The 24,910-nt window shown below is 34.0% G+C and overlaps 2 protein-coding genes and 1 non-coding gene across 5 annotated transcripts; 2 read left to right on the top strand and 1 right to left on the bottom strand.

Annotated features, from left to right (window-relative positions):
- Positions 1-4,476: 4,476 nt before the first annotated feature.
- Positions 4,477-7,935, top strand: LOC133293285 (phosphoenolpyruvate/phosphate translocator 1, chloroplastic-like). Of its 3 annotated transcripts, none has more exons than XM_061491831.1 (9): positions 4,477-5,019; positions 5,125-5,247; positions 5,346-5,498; positions 5,715-5,800; positions 5,926-5,995; positions 6,134-6,268; positions 6,365-6,433; positions 7,336-7,465; positions 7,582-7,935. In XM_061491831.1, the coding sequence occupies exons 1-9, from the start codon at positions 4,660-4,662 to the stop codon at positions 7,650-7,652; spliced, it is 1,197 nt and encodes a 398-aa protein (XP_061347815.1). In that variant the 5' UTR covers positions 4,477-4,659; the 3' UTR covers positions 7,653-7,935. The 3 variants fall into 3 exon arrangements, with proteins under 3 accessions (XP_061347815.1, XP_061347813.1, XP_061347814.1); XM_061491829.1 differs by having other exon boundaries at positions 5,911-5,995; positions 6,134-6,253; XM_061491830.1 differs by having other exon boundaries at positions 5,911-5,995.
- Positions 7,936-9,365: 1,430 nt separating this feature from the next.
- On the bottom strand, positions 9,366-9,485 carry LOC133293291 (5S ribosomal RNA). The gene has a single exon (XR_009749043.1). It is a non-coding gene; the product is annotated as a 5S ribosomal RNA (ribosomal RNA).
- Positions 9,486-19,029: 9,544 nt separating this feature from the next.
- Positions 19,030-21,785, top strand: LOC133293286 (transcription factor MYB98-like). Its single transcript, XM_061491832.1, has 3 exons — positions 19,030-19,622; positions 19,770-19,896; positions 21,051-21,785. Exons 1-3 carry the CDS (start codon positions 19,030-19,032, stop codon positions 21,696-21,698), a joined length of 1,368 nt encoding a protein of 455 aa, XP_061347816.1. The 3' UTR covers positions 21,699-21,785.
- Positions 21,786-24,910: the final 3,125 nt, after the last annotated feature.

Here is a 24,910-nt window from a genome sequence, read left to right as displayed (position 1 = left end):
TTGTCCATTGATCCCACTTATATCTAAGGGCTCTAATTTTTTTAGTAATGTGAGTCATTGGATACAAGTGGATCAATGGTCACAATTGAGTGTAAGACTTCTAACTCTTACACCGGTGTAAGAATATCATGTCCCATATATATATATATATATATGGGCTTTGTATTTCTCTTAGGAGAGGAGAAATTTTCTTATGTTTCAAGTGGGTTCACCGTTAGGAAATTTTCCTATGTCAATGTATGTGTGGCAGAAAAAATACTTTCTTCAACAACATGAGAAAGTATTTTCTCGTAACATATATATATATATGGAATGTTATATTTACAAATTTTTACAAATTACACTATATTTGACTAGTCATACTTCAACCAAAAGTGTATGACTGGTCAGACTTAGTGTAATTTGTAAAAAAAATTTATAAACGGGTCCTTCCCCTATTTATATATATATATATATATATATATATATATATATATATATATATATATGATCATTTGACACCGATATCGAATAAAAAGTTTGACATCTGTTGAAATTAATTTTTTGAATTTATTTTTATGAAAAAGAAATTTTATTTGAAAAAGTGTGTCTTTTCATCGTCGAACAAATGTGTCTTTTCATGTCAAACAGATGTGTTGTTTCGTCAACGAATGTATGCCTTTTGAATCGTAACCTTACGTTTCCTATAAATATATGGAGAATCGGGATTTTTGAAGAATTTTTTTTTTCATTTCATTTACATTTGCATTCTTCTACTCTAGTGCAATTGGTCAGACATAAATTGAGTTCGATGAGGCTATTCAATGAGAAAATGCACCATAAGAATAGAGATAATTCGTTCTATCCTTGGAGACAGTTGTCCACGAATCCTGGGCACCATAGAGAGGATAATATTGTGTTAAGGACACAGTGTCTAACGCTGAGCTCAGATTTTCACTTGGTACATTCATATATTTTTGTGCAGTACACTTTAACTGTGTTATGCAAATGTTTCAATTTATTATGTGAATTGTATGGAACTGTGAATATGGTTAAAGTGGTTTCTCTAATACAGATTATCCCCTCTCAATGATTTTAACCTCAACTGAGAGTCGTTGATCTTGTTTTGATCTTTGTAAGCACGTGGCATCGTTGATCAGCCTTGATTTAAAGACTCTTATATGAGGTGTCAAACTTTTTTTTGATACTAGTGTCAAAGAATCTTGGCCCCTCCACACAAAAAATGTCAACTTTTGGTCCCTCTACAATTTCAATTCTTTGAAAATGTGATCAATCAGAAATTCAATGAAGACCCAATTTAGTCCATAAAAAAGGACTAATATGGGGTTTTTTTTGTATGGGATGAAAGTGAGGACCATATTTTTTGCTAGGGATTCAAAAAGGACCGTATTTTTCGTTTAAAATATGTCACCCTGTGCAGATTTGTTAATTTTAGTCGAACGCAAAAAATATAATTTGTAGAGTAAATATCATTTTTGGTCCTCAGCAAATTTCATGATGTCTGCTTTAATCCCTAGCAAATAAAAAGGCTATTCGTGGTCCTTAAGAAATTCAAAATGGACCCATTTAGTTGAAATCGTGGTCCCTCACAAATTCAATAAAGACCCACATTAGTCTCTCAAAAGGACTAAAATGGGTCTTGTAAAAACCTGCACCGTTAAATTAGGAATTTAATTAATTTAATTATGAGTTAAAAGATAAATTCCATAATTGACGTAGAATAAATATGGGAAGGCTTAAATAATTAATACAAGGACTTAATAATGTTGAAAGTCGCTTTTCTGATGAAAGGTGCTGATACCGGTTCTGCTTCTCGGTATAAGAGTGTACCGATGAAGTACCCCAAAAATTTTAATAAGTACGTGAATATTCCTAGAATAATATATAGGACTGGTATAACAAGTCTGGAGTCAAAATAATGAGAACTGGCGTCAGAACTGATACCGACTACGTAAAAGCGCGTACCAGCAAAGTGCTACGAAAATTATAATAAAAATATGAAAAATCCTAGAAAAATGGCTTGGTCCAGAATCTAAATTTTGGGATTAAAATGATTAGCGGAGCTATTAGTGCTAATACCGACGATTAGAACTTAAATGCACTATAAATACCTTTGGCACAGATTTTTAGGTTAGTTATCTTCATTCTCTACGTGAGTTTTCTGAAGTTTAGGCAGCCACCTTGCCACCTTCATCCTCTCTTCACCTTGAGAGCCAAGAGACCACATTTCCTCTTGGTTCCTTTACTAAACCTCCTAGTGTGAGTGTGCATAAGACTTGAGAGAGTGTAAGGTGCTCTATTTCTGAGTGATGATATCTGTATTGTGGGGTTGTTGGGCTGACTTCATTGTTTGGGTAGAGTGGGAGCCATTTTCTTGGTTGGTGTTGCTCCAAGAAGCTACCATTGGAGAGAAAGGTCCTAGCTTGATTGTCATTTTCGTGCTTCCAAAGTGGCAGACCATTGGAGCTGACTTGAGAGCTCCAAGAGCACACTTGGGTTCTGTTTTGAGCCTTTGGGGTATGTTTCTCACCTTTGATCATGAGTTTCTTTGTTAAAGATCAAGTCTTGGCATGAAAAATGATAGGATTAAGTAGCTAAACATGATCACTGGTCTAAATGGGCTTAAAGATGCATGCTTTAACGTGTATATATGTTAAAAATGGAACCTTGAAGGAATATCTTCGCGAAATGTAGAAACTGCATTCTGTCACGAAATATTCGGATATGATATCCGGATATGGGGCTTGTGATATCCGAATATGGATATCCGGATATGAATATCCGGATATGCCCCTGACAAATATCCGGATATTCTGGGAATTTCGAGTTGGGTATTGTTCTGTACTTCTGTTCATACAGAATGGTATATTGGGTTTATGGGCCCATAATGGTTAATGTGAACCTCTGTAATAATTTAATTAAGTCAGAACCACTTAGATTAAGGCTCATAGCTTTGAGAGAAGCTTAAAGAGTACTAAACGAAAAAGGAAATGTTGTCATAATGAAATGAACCTTAAGAGTATGGATTTGGATAATGTTTCTGGTCTAAACAGATTGTAATTTTGTTGTTTGTGGACCTTGGGCTAGTGTGGACTTTGGCTTGGATTGTTATCTTGCGAGGTAAGCTTTCGTGTCATCGGTGTTGCCCATTATTGGTTCCACCATACCTCATAGAGGGATGATTTATATGCATGATGTGTTTTCATGAAATGATGATTATTGAAATGCTATTGAGTTGTTAAGTGCAAGTGCCTTATGACATGTATGTGGTGTTCCACCTAGACGGTAAGCCTGAGTATGTGGAGACATACAAGATCGTGGTTCTGTGGGTGAGGTACAAGCGAGATTCCCTGTACTGTAGGTTGTACACGTATGTAATTCCTGCATGTTTATTCTCTGACCAGTAGGATTATTTCACACATGACATGGTTATATGCTGCATTGCACGAATTTGGAACTTATACTGTTATGTTGCTTTTGGAACTTATATTGCACATGTAAGTGAGCTTGGGGTGGAGAGATCCTTGAGGACCCCTTGTCTTACTGAGATTTCTTTTTAGAAATCACATCCCGTGTTGGGGCACATTTCAGGTACAGGTACCTCGGGGGTTGATACCTCTGGCGGCAGGAGGCCGCAACTGAGTTGATTATGCATGTTGACTGCTGATATGCCTGATTAGTGATTATGCTTTATTTTCATTATCATGTTATCTGAGTTGAGACTTGGTTTGGCTTTGTTGCCTTATTTGGTGAGCATTGGGGTTGTCTATGCCACATTATTTTGACTACGTTTATTTAGACTGGAGTTGTATAATGTATCAGGATTATTGTCCGGTCTACGTGTTATAGCTCCGTGATTAGATACACATTTATATATGAGGTTATTCAGTTAGTTATTTATTGCAACTTACATACATGCACTATTTTGAAAATGGATTAAGTAATCAACTCGGTTAATAATGATGACGTCATAATTGAAAAGAAAAAGTTAGCTTCCGCATTTATTTAGCTGCGCCATTACCATTGTATGTTAATACACTAGATGCACACAGGATGTTACAGGTCCACTTTGAATTTCTTATATACTAATAAATAGCCTTTTCATTTACTAAGGACTAAAATAAGTATCGTAAAATTTGCTGAGAATCGAAAAAAGGTATTTACTCTTATTTGTATATTTTAAAATATCAAAAGAAGCGCAAACAGTTAATTTTTATGGTTTGAATTAACTTATTAAGGACAACAAATGTTGAAAAGTAGAATACCCGACATCTTAGAATCTGGATTCATATTTTATTTTTTCTCTTTCTATTTTCGTCATCCATTATTACCATTTTGTCTATTATTACAATATTATTTCAATCTCCAAAAAAAATAAAATTATTATTTCATTTTCAGTTTTGCATCTTTCGTTTCAAAAAGTGTGTCTTACACACACAGGGGCGTTACCTACTACTTTCAACGGAGTCCTTACACTCACACCAAACATTGGGGTTGGCGGAGCCTCCGAGGGATTCTCTCTCTCCATATAAAAATACTAAAGTAAAAACGACACCGTGAGATTCAGATTCAGAGAGACACAAGAGAGAAGCGTGCTCTTGTGTTCGCGTTTTCTGTTTCATTTTCTGTTTTTTGGTTTCAGTTTCAGATCTCGAAAAAATGCAGAGCGCGGCTTTCACTCTCTCTTCTCCCCTCCCTCTCCACAGACACAACCACAAGCCTTTGAGACCTTCGCTTCCTCGCATTCATTTCTCTTCCAAACTCAACGAAAGCGTCACATCCAATGGCGCTTCTTCTTCCTTCACTCGCCGATCCTGGTCCCTTGCTCCTTCCTCTTCCTTCAAGTTCAGGCCCCTTCCACTCTCTTCACCCTCCGATCCGTTTCGGACCAAAGCCACTTCCGTTCCTGAGAGCGCCGGTTCCGCCGATTCCGGCACGCTATTCAAGACTCTCCAGCTTGGATCCTTGTTTGGCCTCTGGTACCTCTTCAACATCTACTTCAATATCTACAACAAACAGGTAACCAAATCGTCATCATCTATAATCGATTATCATTGAATTCTGTCACGTGTTCGAATGCGGATTTAACCTGATGCAGTTTTCTCTTCCCCGCGTTCTTCTCAGGTATTGAAGGCGTTTCATTTCCCGGTAACCGTGACTGCTGTTCAATTCGCTGTTGGGACTGTCCTTGTGACATTGATGTGGGGTTTGAATCTCCATCGGAGGCCGAAATTAAGTGGTGCACAGGTATTTTGGTCTGTGTGCTGAATTGAATTTATCTATTCTCGTGTTCTGTGTTGTTTACCGTTATGTGTGTGTGTGTGTGTGTGTGATTTCTTTGGCAGCTTGCAGCTATAGTTCCACTGGCTGTGGTACATACTTTGGGGAACCTTTTCACTAATATGAGTCTTGGAAAGGTTGCTGTGTCATTCACTCACACGATCAAAGCCATGGAGCCTTTCTTCTCTGTGATCCTTTCTGCAATGTTCCTTGGAGAGGTTAGAAAGTACAGTTTTTTTTTTTTTACTGCAAACAGGCATTGCTTATTGTAATTAATCTAAAGTAAATTTATCATATTGGTTTATTTCTGGGTTAGTTGTCTGTGATTACTTATGTATTGTAAGCGTTTCCTTTAAAGAAAAAAATAAATTAACATTTAGCTTATTGGGAATTAATGTTTTCCAATAGTAATCCTTTGTTTCACCTTCTTATAGTTTCCTACACCATGGGTGGTTGGTTCCCTTCTGCCTATCGTTGGTGGAGTTGCACTGGCATCTGCTACCGAGGCTTCTTTCAATTGGTAAGATCTGATCTTCTTTCAATTGGAAGAGAAGAGGGAACGTAGCAAGATTTGAACAGAAAAGAATTGGTCATGCACATTCTGATATGCTTTGGTGGAATATTGAATAGGGCTGGATTTTGGAGTGCAATGGCTTCGAACGTGACAAATCAATCACGTAATGTTCTTAGCAAGAAGGTCATGATTAAGAAAGAGGTAGCATGATCTATGAACACTTTGTTTTTTATATATTTCATTGTTGGTATTAATCTTTGTATTTCAGAAGGTATTTTTTTGAATCTTTTATCTTACATTTAAAAAAGCAGATAATAACAGGCATTTTGTTTTTCTCAGGAATCTATGGACAACATAACCCTGTTTTCTATAATAACAATAATGTCCTTCTTCTTGTTAGCACCTGTGGCTGTCTTCGTGGAGGGTGTTAAATTTAGCCCTGCTTACTTGCAATCTGCTGTGAGTATCTTGATGGTTAAAATGGATAGACTTGCTGTTATCATAGCCACAACGGAAAGATATAATTGTGTCGAGGTTGCTAAAAGGTTTTTGTATAATTTTTCTTGACAGGGGTTAAATGTGAGACAAGTGTACATTAGATCTTTTCTTGCTGCACTCTCTTTCCATGCATATCAGCAAGTGAGTTTTCCTCTTCTATGCGTAATTGTGCCCGTTTATTTATTTACTTTTTTGGGGATTCATTGGAGTTGCAAGCACCTGGTAAGGGAGAAGAGTAGGCGATCTAATGTAAAATGAACCTTCAACATCAACATCACACCCCAGTTTTAGAGATTGGGGCTGGTAACAGTTGAGCTTCACGGTTGTTGGCTATTCAAGAGTGCTTTTACTTATTCTTTGGTTTCTTGTCTTTTAACTGCTATATTAAACATAAGTGATTGTTACTTATTGAAAAAAATTTGTTTCATGTTAAATTTTTTTTTTTTTTTTTGTAAACATATGTGAAATGTTTTTTAACATAATAAACTTTGGTATCCTCTGATGGTGTACTAAAACATCTATTGAGATGGTTAAGAATATTTTAACGGAGAGACAGTATGACTATTATGCTGTGACATATTTTAGGTGCTTGTATTCTATGTTATGTCAATTGAGAAGGGTTTTATGCTTGCCATTTGTTCTGTCAGTTTTGTGGGGAAGCTTGTGAGTGTGACTATTGGTTGCATTATGACAACAGTGTTTCCTTATCTTAATCTGCTGTTGACCATTTTAATGGAATTAGAAGGACGACCTGTTTTATCCTAGAATTGTGTGCTTATTAAGAAATAAACAGTCTTAGTAGACTGCCTGAACAAAAATGCTGACTTGATGGGAAAATGGTAGTCAAAGCCTTTTAACATATAACAATCATTTAAGTGAGAAAATGAGTGAATGAGAAAGCAAAGTTATGACTAGGGAGTCTGCTCATTACTTTTAACTTACTAGTGCCTTATATAAGGTCTTTCTCGTACTATATTTCTTGACATGGTTCCCTTGCTGTATTCCTTAATGATATGAATGTTTTTCTGTGAATGGGCTTGCAGGTTTCATATATGATATTGCAGAGGGTATCACCTGTTACCCACTCTGTGGGCAACTGTGTGAAGCGGGTGGTGGTCATTGTGAGCTCTGTCATCTTCTTCCAAACACCTGTCTCTCCCGTGAATGCTTTTGGTAAAGTTGCTTCTTTCTGGTTTCAACCGGAAAACATTTGAAGATTTTTGTTTTGAATCCCTACCATATCCCTTCACACCTATTGCTGAGATTTTTGGTATTTATTTTTTCCACAGGTACTGCTATAGCTCTTGCTGGTGTTTTCCTCTATTCAAGGGTGAAGCGAATCAAGCCAAAGACAGCTTAATTTTCAATGGTGAAATTTTGATAGTTGCATCACAAAGGCCAAATAGCTGCAATTGTGAATTCCTTTGTAGGTGAGATAGGGAATATTGAGGTTTACCTTGACAGCTCGCTTTCCTTTTTTTTTTTCGTTTCCTTGTGGATTTCATTATTTATGTCTAAGTGGGTACCTATTGGTTCTGGTCCATGAAAAATTTATCCTCTTTGAATTTTGCTCAAATACCACTTCAAGGTGTGTTTTTAATGTACACTATCGTTTGCTTACAAGCATAAAGCATATATGTAATCAGCTGTTGATTTGGTAAAAGCTATTCAAGTTCTTCAGCTTCTAGAGTGGGCTTTCAGAGTAATGTCATTTACCCAATATTCACTAACCAATCCAGTGCTTAAATTGCAAATTTGGCTGACTGCTTTGAGTTTTGGATATGTTATTTGGAATGATAATTAGGGTTGACATGATACCAATTTATAATTTATAAGAAAATTAACACGGATTAATTTTGTATTTGCGGGGTGACGAACATGAATTTTCTGTCAATTTTTGTCAAGATACAGATTGAATAACGAATTGACTTGTATACGATTATTTCATATTGGGTCTGCGGTTGTCTTGAAAAGTTGTAACCTGTATATGCTATCGCGTCGATAGTTTTTGTACAGATTGTGCTATATGGCTTCTTTAAGCAATATCATTACTAGTATCTATTTTCTGCTAGAGTAATACAATTTGCACAAAACAAACACCAAATATCTGGGGGGAAAAATTGTTAATGACAACGAATTTGTTTTTACCAAAACTAAAATTGGACAATTTTATGCGGACTTAAGTAACATTAAAAATAAAAAAAATGGGTGAAATAAATACTAGTTAAGTGAGTGATTTGTTTTACAACCATTGTTCTTGATTACTGCCAATAATTAGTCATGGAAAACCACTATGAAAAAGTTCTACTAACAATTATGTTTGAATGGTGAAGAAAAGGGTCAATGTCTAACTTATTTGATCCCTATTTTATGATATACGTATTGACTTTTGACATGCAAGGATAGATAAGAGATTTGCTCGATTTTAGAAGTTAATGAGACTCGCATAATTTAGTTAACATTTAATACATGGCTGCGCAGTGCAGGGTGGCATCACCCCCAAATTCAATATCCACATCCTTGATTAGATAATCGAAATAAAATTTAATTATAATTCATGATTAATCTAAAGTCTTGATTTGGATATTAACATTAGCCCAGCCCACACTCAAAAGTTTTCTTCCTTAAGCAAAGACTGCAGTCAATAAAGGCTGCAACCTCTTTTTTATCTCAAGCCTATATCATCAAGCTCCTTAGTATTAAATATTATAGCTATATTACTTCATCACCAAGACACTACTGCAAACAGCTACCCACAAGAACCAATGACAAAGGCTTGCTGTCTCATCTCCCAAAGATGCTCATCTCCCAAGCTACTCATCATTTCAATATAAATATAAATGTGTTAACCACAAAGTACATATTTTCTTTTACATGATAAAACATGTTTGAACCAAATCTGACTTGAGCGTCGAAGTGTTTTGCAGGTACACCCCTACCTTGTTCCATCGAAGACCCATGGTTAAAGCTGCTCCGACTCAAGCCAATTCCAGGCCAATTTTGTAGAGGAAGATCACATGGTCAGCCCAATTGTAAAATTGAATCTGATCTTTTGGTTCTGATCATTGGCGCAGAGGTGCAACACGAGGACTTCCCAGGAGATTACCCATCCTAGTACTACTCTCGCTCAAGCACACTTAACTGCGGAGTTCTTATGGGATCCGGTGCATTAGTGCTGGTATGACTAGCCCATCAAGATGCAACATATGCAAGATTTCCGAGGTGCTTCCCATAATTTTTTGAAGAGATATACTATAAACTCCCAAAAAGTATTGAGTTTAGTTTAAGGAGGTACGTACACTAACATAAGTTTTTTAAAACAAGAACGGTGTTATTGGATATAGATCATGATATCTATATAGATCATATGCGCTATGTATATACGCAATGTATATGTCGGATCAGAAGAAACATAATGGAAAGATTGCGCAAAGGGTTAAGGTGGCAAATGCATGCTTTGTTATATTGCGCAGAGATGGAAATTGAAGACATTATATTACGCAATGGGGAGATTGCAAAACTGGGTTCAATATTGCGTAGTGATGGACTTGACTTGCCTCCTGAACGTTATGAAGATTGAGAAGGGAATCCTAGGAACCATCATGCCTAGATTCGCCAAATCCAGTAGATGCGCGTAACTTATAGTCTATGTCCTATTCAGCCCCAATGTCCCTTGCCAAGCTCACCAATATGCTATAAGGCACCTTCACTGGCACATGCACCATAGTCGTATCCTTTGCCTCCAAGGATCCTGGGTCTGATATTGTCCTTGATGCTATCTCCCTGGATGCGCTTTTGAAGGAGACCTTTGCCAAGTACTCGATGCTATCTTTGCTCACTGTTGTGCAAATTACAATCAATTAAATCAATCACACAAATATGCAAGTGCACGTGTCACAACTAATAAAGGGATGTGTGAGTTCAAATATCGTTCCCACGGAGATAAGTTATAAAATATGAGCTATTCAAGTAAAGAAAATAGGAAAAATGATTGATTTTTGATGATTGGAATTTTAAAATAAAAGACAATTAAATCTAAGAAAATAGTAAACTAAAATTAAAGGTATTAAGGTGATGGATGAGATATAGGTCAGGTTCAATTTCTCTGATACAGCAATACTTAAATAATGCTTTAACGATGATATATCAATGTTTAATTAGTAACCGAACACTAAGGTATGCTGAGGCTTTTGGCCAACCTAACATATATACCCAATAACTAATTTCCACATCTCTATGGCCAAACTAATTACTGAATTGTTAAAGTTCAAGTTCAAAGGCTATGTGGTGTGAATGATCTCTCTACCCACAACTTAATCAAGTTATTCTTAACCTAATTAATCCACACAATTCAACAACGGTCTGGATTCGGAAACCTCTCGGCCCCAACCTCCTCAATATCACATATGTATCTCTCGACATGCATACATGAATAAGAATAAGCAAACTCGTTGAAAAACTAATTAAACATTAATAAAAACAAAGTTTAGGCATACATCTCAATGTTACAACATATGTACTTTATCACCCAACCTATAGAGCAATTTAGCTCATAATGGAATTAAATAAAATAGAGAAGAAAAGAAAGAACTCATTAAAAAATAGAAAAGAAGATGAAAACGAATACTGTTGTAAAACTTTGTCACGGTCTTGCTCCAACAATGCTCCAACAGCTCTTCCTCCTCCAAGAATCTTACTTTCTCTCTCTAAAACATCCCTTCTGACTTGACTTCGCTTCCCTACTTGTTTCTCTGACTTCTTGACCTCCTTCTGACCTTCTGGAATCCGTGGGGGACTCTTCTTTAAATAGGAAAAATGGTTGGATAATTAGGTCTTAGGTTTGGGAGTGAGATTCCATGAATCGTATTGCTGCAGCCTTATCTTATCCCTAAATTCTTGGGCTGTTGGCATTTGATTGGATAAGATCTTGATCTTCTTGATTTTCTTGTGCCAATATTGTTGTTGACTAGATACGAGTTTGTTGTCCTTGATCCTTGCGATTTTAGGATAAGAGTTAATCTTTAAAAACGTCCTTGATCCTTGTTTGCTGGTGTTTTATCCATTTGTTGGGGAATAACTAACTTTTGAATTTTGAAATTTCAATTGTTCCCTTGTCCACGCTGTCATGCTGTACCGATTGCTATATCATTACTTTGTCAGCTTTTCTACTAGAACATTCAAACGTCAATTTTTCCTGCAAAGACAAACACTCAACAAGTCATCTACAAAATCAAGGAATATTATCTCATTTTCCATACTTATTCATCTCAAAGTACTTAATCATGAATATGCAACATATAGCTTAATTATCGTGCAAACAAGACAACTTATATGGAATTTATGCAGCAAATTCATCATAAAAATACCAAATTAACTCTCATTTGGGAGTGTTAACATTCACGCATTTGAAGTCAACGTCGGTGGCACTCTCCTCAGGCTTGACGACGTCGTTGATCTACTCTGACACAAAGTTCTTAGCTTTATCTAACAACTGCTACATTTTCAATCACTGCCACGGTGAAGAACACCCATGAACCTAACATTTATGGCAACAAAACCCTGTCATAGTATACCAGTACAAGGTCCCTGCTCATGACACGTATGCCTTGTCTATTTCCCTCTCCCGAAACGTGATGCATACATGTCCAACATTTTAAACTAGAATTCTATTGTACCATGCAGTTTGATACATTTCCTGACTTGATTAAATAAACCACACAAGGGTTGTGTAACTATTGTCTGTGTCCCCTCCATATTTCTTTGCTCTGGGTTTAGCTTTCGAAACAAAAGGGTCTTAAAGCAGCAAGTACCACTTGACAAGCAAACCACTTTTGGAATAACCATAGGTCGCATCCCTCACGACATAAGATTGAAAGATCCATTCTTTGCAAATAGCAAGCAGGCTATAGCTATGGTTTTATGGCTAATGATTTAATGCTTGAAAGATCCTGAATCAATATGTGCAATGTATATGTTCGTGATGGGCTTGTTCAATAACCTATTGCGCAATATGGTTCTGATCATTGGCACCGTCTGTTGATCTATGTTTTTCTTGATGAAGTATATGAAAACATCACTTAAGATAAAAGCTAATAGCAAACCAAGCCACCGAACATACAGTCAAGCACGGAATATGCAGTGGTGTTAAGTAGTGCTACATGTTCATGGCTTAACATAAATGCCAATCCTTCAAGGATCATGAAAAATGCCATGATACAAAAGCTACCATAAAACCGCAAGGAAACAACGGGATATGCCTTGAAAGTGAGGGCCTAAGTCGAGTATTATTTGTTTGAATGCGCAATGGTCTGCGAGTCAAGTGTTCATCCCGCAAGGTGCAGGGATATTACATGTACTGCTGCATATCCTGACCATACTACTACATCAACAAATATGGCCCATCTTTAACATACTTGTCCAAGAAGTTGACACATCTCAAGAGGCATTGTTATAAGTCTGCCACATCGCATCATAATTTTAAAGAGCATACGTAAAACTAGGGCTGTGCATGGGTCAGGTCGGGTCAGGTTTTTGTCCGACTCGACCCAACTTGGTTTTTATAGGTCAGGTATTTTGACCCGACCCGCTTTAATTTGATCCAAGTTAGGTCTGACTTGGATTGGATTTTGTTGAACTAGTTCAGAACCAGTTTGGATCTGACCTGACTTGGTTTCTGAAGTGGGTCTGACTTGATTTCTGAACTGGGTCAAATCTGACCTGACCCGTTTTTGACTTGATTTTCTCACAAAATTTTGTCGAAATTTTTACGTTGCAAAAGACGAAAATTTCGTCACAAAATTATTTTTTCCTCGAAATTTTTACAAAAAAAGAATTTCTAATTGAAATTTAGTTTACGTAAATAGTTTTGACGAAAATTATTTCATCCATCAAATGTTTTAAACGAAAAAAGAATTTTGTCAAAAAATTTGACGGTATGTTTTTCGTTCAAAATTTCGATGCGAATGTGTTCTGACGAAAATTTTGACGGAAATTATTTCGAGGTAAATGTTTCATTTGAAACTTTCGACGAAATTTAGATTCTCTAAAGAATTTTTACAGAATATTTTTTTCGTCAAAATGTTTTTTTGTCAAAAAATTTACGGAATTTTTTTATAGAAATGTGTTTCGTTGAAAAATTTGATGGAAATTTTTTATCAAAAAACTTGACGAAAATATTTAGTTGAAAATTTTCGATGGAAATGTGTTTTGCTAAAAATTTCGACGAAAATTTTTTTTTGTCAAAAAAGTTAACGAAAATTTTTTTGTCGAAAACTTTCGCCGAAATTTGAAATCTGTAAAGAATTTTGATGAATTTTTTTGCCGTCAAAATTTTTTGATGACGAAAATGTTTCCGTCGAAAACTTTCGCTAAAATTTGAAATATGTAAAGAATTTTGATGAAATTTTTTGCCGTCAAATTTTTTGATGACGAAAATATTTTCGTCGAAAACTTTAGCCAAAATTTGAAATCTGTAAAGAATTTTGATAATTTTTTGTCCGTCAAAATTTTTTGATGACGAAAATATTTTCGTCGAAAACTTTCGCCGAAATTTGAAATCTGTAAAGAATTTTCATGAAATTTTTTATCGTCGATATTTTTTGCCGTGAAAATTTTTTGATGACGAAAATGTTTCCGTCGAAAACTTTCGCCAAAATTTGAAATCTGTAAAGAATTTTGATGAATTTTTTTGCCGTCAAAATTTTTTGATGACGAAAATATTTCTGTCGAGAACTTTCGCCGAAATTTGAAATCTGTAAAGTATTTTAATGAAATTTTTTGTCGTCGAAATTTTTTGATGGAAATGTGTTTCGTCGAAATTTTCAATGGAAATTGTTTTGAGGAAAATGTTTAATTTGAAACTTTCGACAAAATTTAGATTTTCTAAAGAATTTAGACAAAATATTTTTTCTGTCAAAATTTCTTATCGAAATATTTTTGTCAAAAAATTTTACGAATTTTTTTTTACAGAAATGTGTTCCGTTGAAAATTTTGATGGAAATATTCTTTATCAAAAAACTTGACGAAAATATTTAGTCGAAATTTTTTGATAGAAATGTATTTTGCTAAAAATTTTGACAAATTTTTTTTTTTGGTCAAAATTTTAACGAAAATGTTTCCGTCGAAAACTTTCGACGAAATTTGAAATCTGTAAATAATTTTGATGAAATTTTTTTCCGTCAAAGAATTTCGATGAAAATGTGTTTCGTCGAAAGTTTTTTTGAATATTTTTTTTGTGAAATATTTTGACGAAATTTAGATTCCGTAAAAAAATTTGACAACAAAAATATTCCTTCAAATTTTTTTACCAATATGTTTTTAGTCACAAATTTTGATGAAAATATTTTTCGTCAAAAATTTTAGCGAAAATTTTTATGAAAATATTTTCCATAAAAATTTTTGACGTAATTGTTTTACGTTAAAACTTTTCTTTTAATGTAATTGTGATTTTTTTTTCACATAATGGGTGTGGGTCAAGTTTTGGGTCAGTGGGTCAATATTCAAACGAGTCAGGTCTAAAACTGACCCAAATAAAAGTGGGTCAGTATTTAAACCAGTTCAAAAAATATGGGTATTTATGGGTCGGGTCAAGGTCGGATCAAGGGCAGGGCAAGTGAACCAGTTTTTTGCACACCCCTACGTAAAACCATGTTGTCATCATGAGTTAAAACCATTATCACACCCGTCATATATTTTTGGCACATAAGTTTCCTTTAGGGTTATAATTCTCTAAAGTTAACATGAAGGGTTATTGTGACTGTTTAACTCATAACTATGATCGTATTTTTGGCAAGATTACATAACTGGCAGGATGCTCAGGTGATAAAAATCATGTTATGTCGACAGTCTTATGTCTCTGTTTTCAAATCCTACTCTCAAAAGATTGCAGGAACTCAAGATTGATAAGAGGCGAAGACAAAAATCTCGTGTGAAACGCAGATAAACTCGAAAATTTTTACATTTGATATCAGCAAAGTTATTATTATTATTATTATTTTTTAAAAAGCAAAGTTATTATTTTGAACTGAATTAACATGATCTCGTTGCACTTATCATCTTAATGATATGATATTATTATTTTGTGAGATTTGTGGAAATTGTAGGTTTCACCGAAAAAGAGAGATATGAACCTCGTCTACAATCTGATGAAAGCGCATAAAGCTCTTAATCTTAGGTTTGAAGAAGCTTGAGGGTAAAGCCCGACAAAGGTTAAAAACTCAAGTCGTAACTTGAGGATAAAGCCTAAGGGTTAAAAGCTCAAGTATGAAGAAGTGGAAGGTAAAACCTTAACTGGTTAAAACTTTCAGCCTGCAAAAGAAGAAAAGGAAGGTAAAATCTTAACTGGTTAAAACTTCTAGTCCGCAAAAAAGAAAATGAAGTTAAAACCTTAACTGGTTAAAACTTCCAGTCCGCAAAGAAGAAAAGGAAGGTAAAAGGTAAAACCTTAATTGGTTAAAACTTCCAATGCGCAAAGAATAAAAAGGAAGGTAAAACCTTGATTGGTTAAAACTTCCACTACGTGAAGGAAATGTGAAAGCAAAAGCAACATCAAAACTTACACAAGCAGTATCAAACCAAAAAACATGCAAAATGGAAAGATATGCAAATATATGAATTATAAATTGTATACGGTACAAATATTGTTATGAATGCCTCAAGCACCAGTAAAGTACAAACCATAGTGTAAAATAAAGGTGCAGTGAAATGTACCTTCCAGGTTGATAAACAGAGAAATCACCTCGTAGAGTCATACATCTCGCTCCTCATGCTTTAAAGCATAACCAATGAGCTGGGGAGCTATTGATCCGGATATTAATATTAGCCCGGTATATAATATGAAGCCCACACTCAAAAGTCTTCTTCCTTAAGCAAAGATTGCAGTCAATAAAGGCTGCAACCTCTTCTCTATCTCAAGCCTGTCTCATCAAGCTCCTCAGTATTAAATGTTACAGCTATATTACTTCATCACCAAGACACTACTGCAAACAGCTACCCACAAGAACCAAGACAAAGGCTTGCTGCCTCATCCCCCAAAGATGCTCATCTCCCAAGCTACTCATCATTTCACTATATATATAAATGTGCTAACCACAAAGTATATATCTTCTTTTATATGATAAAACATGTTTGAACGAAATCTGACTTGAGCATCAAAGTGTCTTGCAGGTACACCCCCACCTTGTTCCATTGAAGACCCATGAGTTAAAGCTGCTCCGACTCAAGCCGGTTCCAGGCCAATTGTGTAGAGGAAGATCACATGGTCAGCCCAATTGTAAAACTGGATCTGATCTTTTGGTTCCGATCAAGTCTTAATATTTCTACCACACTATTTCTATCATCTATTCAAAATACTTTTAAATATATATTCAAAGTAGAACATTTTGATTGATTTAATGCTGCCTTTTTTATTTATAAAATTCTGGGGGGTGTCTTGCACATGAAATTTAAGATTTTTTTATATAAAAAAAACAAGAAAACATATTTGCTAATTCTACCAATGAACTTCATTTCAGTAACAAACTAAAATAATTTTTTTCGGTAATTTTTTAATTAAAAATATTGTAACTACCTAATGTTAAAAACATTATAACAAATATTTTTTCTACAAAGAAGTAATGTTCTATTAAATCAAGGAATTTTGAAAAATTATAAAAAATTATCTAAATAAATGAGAAAAACATCATAACAATTATTTATGGGAAAAATGTTTCTGCAGTTAATGCAGATAAGTTATCTGCATTTATTCCAAAACGACGTCGTTTTGGTATTGAAATCTTAAAAAATTATAAATATAAAGACTATTATAACCCTAAAATAAATTAAAATTTCAAAAACAACATGATTTCTGCCCCAAAACGACGTCATATTGAGCTTACTGCAGATAACTTATCAACCGTAACCGCAGAAAAAGCGAACTCATTATTTATATGCATAACTATTTTTGGCTAAACTAATGTTTTTGGTAATTAGCGCTTTTATATATAAATAGACATTGATAGAAGACTTAATATTGCATATAGTTTTATATTAACAACTCATAATCTTGAATATATATAAATTTAACCTAATTTACGATTATAATTTGTATACAAATCAAGTCTCCATATATAATTTTGATTTTCTCCGAAAGCTAACAGGATTAGAAAGTAAAACTTATGTCTCTCACATGTTCTCTGTGTAAAACCCAATATTGAACCTGTCAGATTTTATTCTTAATTATACATTTCGCATTGCTCAAGTAAGACAATGGACATGTCGATATTTAGGGCCGTTTGGTGAACAAGATAGGATAAGAGAGTTGGATAAAGATAGGATATGATATGGACAGGATAAGCACGTATCATATCTTGTGTTAGATGTGCATTGAATTAGCAATCTGATAGGATCATGCTATCCTATCATGTGTTTGAGGTGCACCAAATATTGAGCAACATATAACAAGGTCAGGATACGCTGGCATATCTGAGTGTTTTTAAAAAAAAAAATGAGTGGAGCCCATTTTTCTGTGTCTGCTACATAAAAGAAAGATCTGCAGTGACAACAGGGAAAATAAACCCATATATATAAGACAATTTTTTTTTTCTTTAATTTTAGACAAGAATTGATTTCTGCAGACACTTTGATAACAACATCAATTTTTTTTAAAAGCAGTGGACCCCAATAAATTGTCTCTATTGCATAAGATAATCTTATGCAACATAAGATTATTATTTCTCATATATATATATATATATATATATATATATATATATATATATATATATATGTTTGTTACTAGCATTCCTATTGATATGCTTGCTCTTTTGATTTGTTATTGCAACGTATTCAACCTTAAATAATATCATCAGTACTTTTAAACTTTAAGGCCAATTTTTTTTTTTAGTAAATTTTATGCATAAACTTCATTAGCTAATTATATTTGAAATAAATTTTTTTCTTTGGGCTAAATTACAAGATTAACAAATAAAGTACATGATTAAAACCTTAATCTGGACCCGTCCCGAACAGAATTGCTTCCGGTGAAAAAAAAATCTATGGTTTATAAAAAAGAAGAAGGAAATAGCATCATGCACAAGTTGTACAATCAATTCAAATAGTCAAGAAAGAATGGGAGTTAAAGTTCTCCCCTATTTGCTAACCATTCATTTTTGAGTAATTAGTCTTTCCTATTGAGTGAAGGTTACACTAGCGAAGTAAATAATAAGTTACAATTTAGTCAGTATTTAGTACTCAAAAACATGTATGCCCTTTTTACCATAAGCTAGTAGGGTTTTGTGAACACAAAGTAATTGCTTGCTATGTAACCTGTGTATAAATATATTTGCATGCCATATGCAAGACGAAATAAAAAATAAAAAATAAAAATAAAAACTAAAGGCGATAATGATTAGTCAATTTCTAATAGCAATTGTGTTGACTAGTATAGCATTCAACGATTATTGCCTTTTTCCCTTGTTTACCCATATAAAATCCCTCTATGAACTTGCTCACAGGATAAATAACATAACGGAAAAATTATAATTGTCTTTATTAATATGAATGAGAGTTACATAATGTAGCCATCAAATAAAATCTGAATGAAAACATAATGCTAGATTACTAGGAAAGCAATCCTTGCCATTGGATCCTTGAAATCAATTACCCTGTAATTAATGCATTCTAGTCCTCTCCTATTAAGGGTCACAAACTAGGTGGCTTGAAACAGTACTTGCTCTCATTTTCTGTTACTCTTTCTGTCAATGGATCTTGAGACAAAGCTCAGAGAAAACTATGCCTCACACCCAATGCATTTACAAGAAAGCTACTTGAAACCCAGCATGAAAGATGAGCTTCCTTTTGGATTTCCTTCATGTCAGGGATCCTTGCAAGATTTTCACCATATTAACCAGTTTAATATGAATGGTTTCTCATCCAATCCAGTTTTAGGGGTTCAAACTCCAAATTTTGATCCATTTGATAATTCTACCTTTCTTCGTTCACCAGCAGGTTTCGATGTTTATGAGTGCAAACCTTCTGTGGAGAATAATAGTAGTGGTGGGCATGCTCATGTTATGGACAATTTCCTATATGGAGGTTATAGTTTGAACCTCCCACAGAGGAATCAAGTGGATATGATGGTTGCAAACCAAGGTTATTTGCCCTTCAATCCTCAAGAAACCAAGCCCGTGAATTTTGTTGTACCAGATGAAGTTTCATGCATATCCCCAATGAATTATTACAAAAAAGTTGGCGTGAACAAAAGTAATAGGGCATATCCAACCACTAGAAGGACATACAAAGTTCGTAAGAAGTCCAACATAGTAAAGGGACAATGGACAGTAGAAGAAGATGGGTACATAAAAACTTGAACTATTTTCCATTAAATCTGTTTTTTTTTTTCTTCCAATTTATTCTTATTACATTGTATTCTTTTGTATACAAAATGGAATTTTGCATATTTCTGCTAAAAAAAATTGTGTATCTATGCTGGCACAAACAGGTTGTTGATTCAACTGGTCGAACAATATGGATTAAGGAAGTGGTCTCATATTGCTCAGATATTGCGTGGAAGAATAGGAAAACAGTGTAGAGAGAGATGGCATAACCATCTAAGGCCTGACATTAAGGTGCCAATTTATTTTTTCACATTATATATATCCAGACATCTCACTCCTTGGTCTATATATCAAGGCATATATATGATGAATTAAGTCCTCCAAATAAAAGTATATGTATATAATAAAGGGAAAAAGCAAATCTCTCTGCACAAGGTTTCCTGACTTGCGAGATAGGGGTATTCGCGGTCTGGATTGGATCGATTTTGGAAGCAAAAACCATCCGATCCAATTTCTTCGGTTTGATCGTGTAATCATCCATTCGGTTTGAATTTTTTTTCAAATCCGATCCGATCCGATCCAATTCAATTTTTTTTCGGTTTGGATTGGATCGGTTTTCGATTTTTTGAAAATCCTAAAATTAGTTTCATGACTATTGTGCAAATAACATCTTTGTTATATATTGGCTTTGTAAATTTATTTATTTTTTGAAATACAAAAGCATTATTAAACGATAATATAGTTTTTTTTTTGGCAATGAGATATGAAGCTCTACACAGATAAAATTTTGTTAGGATGTGAGTCATGTGACTAGATTTTTTCTTGGGTTTAGTTGATGGGTTAATGAGTCTTGGATTTAAAAAATGTTGGGTTATGATTGGAGAAAGGCCCAAGTAGATAGAGAGAAATTAATATATTGGATCGGTTTTCATCAACCCATCCGAAAATCGATCCAATCCAATTAAAAAAATCGATCCAATCCAATTAAAATTTGCAGTTTTTTTTCGGTTTTTGGTTTTTCAATTTTTGGTTTATTCAGTTATCGGTTTTTCGGTTCGGTCACCGCGATTTGAATCGGTTTGGATTGGTTGATGAACACCCCTATTGCGAGGATAAGTAAGAGAGTCAATTGTTCGTAGCCTCAGAGTTTGATTCCAATAATCCGTGACTATCTGGTTACAAGGAGCAATCTTACTCTCTCTTAATATTACATATGTATGGGAAAATACTTTCTTATGTTGATGAAGAAAGCATTTCTCATGTCACTCATACATCGATATGTGTGTATTGTTTTTTTTTTTTTAATTTCTTAATGGTGGGACCTACCTTAAACATATGTGTGTAGGAGAATTCCTTTTCTCATATGAAAGGAGAAAAACAAAGCCCTATATGTATATACAAATTCACAAAAATATGTTTTCAATTCTTCTTGCACCCTTTTGCAGAAGGACACGTGGACTGATGAAGAGGATAAGATATTGATCCAAGCTCATTCAGAGATAGGAAATAAATGGGCTGAAATTGCAAAAAGATTGCCAGGAAGAACTGAGAACTCAATCAAAAACCACTGGAATGCAACCAAGAGAAGGCAATATTCCAAAAGAAAGTGTCACTCAAAGTACCCTAGAAGCTCTCTTCTGCAAGATTATATCAAAAGCTTGAACTTAGACAAAAACCCACCATTAGACTATCGGAGAAGGTCTTCTGCTAATGCTAGTTCCATGAAGAACAAAACTAGCACAAGCAAAGTTGCAGCACTAGCTCATCCCCAGATAGCAGATTGCTCTGTACCAAATTATGATTTTAATGAGATCCCAGATTTTTCCTTCGATAAGAGTTTGTTTGAAGAAGGGTGTAGTGTTGATTCTCTGCTAGATGAATTGGATGAGAAGGACTTTGAAGGAAAAATGAAATGTGCTCCTAGTATGGAAGGAAAACATTCTGACCAGGGAGGAATGTATTATTCTCCTGTTGTGAATTTTGATGACAACCTGCCACTGGAGATTATGGCACCCATGCTGGGGGTTGAAGTTAAGAAGGAGCTAGATTTGGTGGAGATGATGTCTCAGGTCAACCAAATCGTTGATGTTTAAGTCCTCCTATGAATGGCGCCCATTACAATATGCAAACCATATATATTTAGGATATCGAGTCTACCATCTTCTTTTTTCCATGCTTATTCTGTCTACTCACTTTTAGATCAGAATCTCAATTAACTTTCGTAATTTTTATCTTCTCTTGAGCGGATCTAACGTTGGAGAATAATTTTAGTGGTCCCTTCTCTAAACGTGGAAAAAATGTTTCCACTCTACTTATTTTTTTTAATTTATATTTTCATTTATGTCCCTAAAATTTTTTCACATTTGAAAAAAAGACCACTTAATTTGAGTGGTTCTAAACCACTAAAAATATTCTTCTAATGATATTAGAAATGAGTAGATAGAATAGATATAAAAAAAGATAAGCAGAATATCGTATTCCTATCTTTAGTTATTTATTTGACATACGTTTATCGGAGCAAATTCATACCATCATACAATGATGGAACTTGGAGTCTGAATTATCATTCGATTACTCTTCTGCGTGTTTCTGAAATACAAAAACAAAATAATCTAGAAATATTATATAATAATCTGGCAATATTATATATATTTTTATGAATAAAGTTTATAGCTAATTTTTTGTTTTTATTTAAGGAGAAAAGATATATTTTAAGTTTTGAACCAGCTTTGAGAAAAAGGAAATAAAGATGGCAGTTTTATTGGCTTTAATTAATTTCACATATTCGGTAGAATTATATGTTTGTATCTTACAAAAATTCAGCACCACAGTACTGCATATATATATATATATATATATATATATATATATATATATATATAGGGTTCAGCGGATGTAAAATGACTGCACTTAAGGATTGGTGCAGTCATATAAAATTAAGTCGTTTTATAATGTAAAAGCATTATATATGGGGAATAATAACCATACAAAGATGGAAATAAATATAAAAAATTAAACATGAGGAATCATAACCATGCAAAGATGGAAATAAATATAAAAAATTAAACATGGGGAATCATAACCATACAAAGTTGGAAATAAATATAATGTTTTTATTTTCTACAATTAATTTTAAATGCGAACTTCCTTTATCCCATCCAAAATGACGTAGTTTTTATGTGACTGCACCAATGTTTATATACAGTCACATTATAAATTATTTTTCCATATATATATATAGGAAAGTTATACTTACAACCTTTTTTTTACAACCTCTTACAATCATATCTTAACACCGTTGATTCCGCCAATCAATGGTTATAATTTTTGCAAATTAAACTCATTAATTAATTATTAATTCACAATAAATGATAACCGTTGATTGACGGAAATCAATGGTGTTAACATATGGTTGCAAGTAGGGGTGTAAATGGGCTGGGCTGGGCTGGGCTTTGGCCATCCTGGCCCAAGCCTACGTCAAAAAAAATTCAGCCTATCTGGCCTACTGGCCTATTAAAGGCTTTATTTGTAGGCCAAGCTCGGCCCATTTTCAAAAATAAGAAAGCCCGACATGGCCTACAGGCCTTGTAGGCCTCCCACTATATATACTAAGCAAAAAAAATAATTGTTGATATCAAAAAAAAAAATAATAATAATAATTGTATAGAGCAAAGAAAGCTCCATTCATGCATGCACTAATACTTCTCATAAGAAAAAAATGACAAACAAGAAAGAGTCAACATACTACCTCAGCTCTAGAATGTATATCATAGAGGAATAGAGTCAAAGAAATGGGAAAAATATGAAAAATACAATTACTGGATGCTGAAATAAAGTCTACAAGAGAATGTCATTCATTTAAAAATCTTTAAATCACCATCAAGATAAGGGAAAGAAGAGTATTATTGAAAGATTTTCATCAGCAACATCATAATCCAGCAAGGTACCCATTGCTCTATGGTATTAAGCTGCAACAGCATGTAAAATTTGGAGACATTAGACAAGTTTTCCTTTCATAGAATAAAATAGCACAAAAAGTAAGAGATATTAGTATTTGGTACTTTGTGTCTTTGCCACATAAAATAAATATTATTTTATTATTTTATTTTAATAAATTAAATAGGCCAGCCTACAAGGCTGTAGGCCGGGCTTGACAAAATTGGCCTATGGCCTATTTATTAAAAAATCTTTTTTATAAGCCTAAGCCTACTCTATTTTTCTGAAAGGCCGGGCCTGGGCTGGGCTCAATGTAGGCCGGGCCGTAGGCTGGGCTGGGCCAGCCTGGCCCATTTACACCCCTAGTTGCAAGAGGTTGTAAAAAAAAGATTGTAAGTATAACCTTCCTCATATATATATATATATATATATATATATATATATATATATAGGTAGGATCCTTTGACAATTTGACACCTCATCTGAGAGCCGTTAGATCAAAAAAGATCATGGTGTCACATGTTTGCAAATCAAAGTTGTTGATCTTTTTTTATCTTATGGCTCTCAGATGAGGTGTCAAAATTGAAATTTGACACCGGTGTCAAAATTGAAATTTGACACCGGTGTCAAAGGATCCTACCTCATATATATATATATATATATATATATATATATATATATATATATATATATGACTTATCATTTCTCAAGTTGTTTGAGATAACTTTATATCCGGCTACTAAATCATAACCGTACAAAGATGAATCAATGATTATAAAGGAAGAGAGAGAAAAGAGGAATCATAACCATTTAAAGTTGAATCAATAAAAATAAATAAACAAAACGACGTATTTTTGAATGGACGGAAATAAATATATCTCAAGCTGCATAAGAAATATTTTTCTCACACACACACACACACACATATATATATATATATATATATCATTATTTTTCTAAAAAACCCTTTGGCCTTTTTAATTCGGTGGAGAAAGATGTAAGAAAGTCACATTAGAGGATAAAACAGTGTTGGATCATAGAATTGAACTTGACGATTGTTTTCTTTCTTACTAATTTACATTATTAACTGACTTCAGAATAAGTTAACTTATGCAAGTAAATGATATGAAAAAAACAATTAAAGAATGCGTTAATATTTAAGCCTGGATCGAGAAATTTAATGTGTTTGAACAATACGTTAATATTTAAACCTTAATCGAAAAATTTAATGTGTTTATTTCTATTAAAGATCAATTAAAGTCTTAATCTAAACACTTAGCAACTTAAAAAAAGAAAGAAAGAAAAAAGATTGGGGGATGGCAATGCTTGGTTGAAGGAAAATGTTGAGATAGATGGGTAAGTGAGAAGT

The sequence above is a fragment of the Gastrolobium bilobum genome, unplaced genomic scaffold (assembly GCF_033153095.1).
Source record: "Gastrolobium bilobum isolate Gb01-03AN ecotype WA unplaced genomic scaffold, APGP_CSIRO_Gbil_v1 utg9409, whole genome shotgun sequence".
Taxonomy (NCBI): domain Eukaryota; kingdom Viridiplantae; phylum Streptophyta; class Magnoliopsida; order Fabales; family Fabaceae; genus Gastrolobium; species Gastrolobium bilobum.
This window is presented reverse-complemented; position numbering and strand designations above follow the sequence as displayed.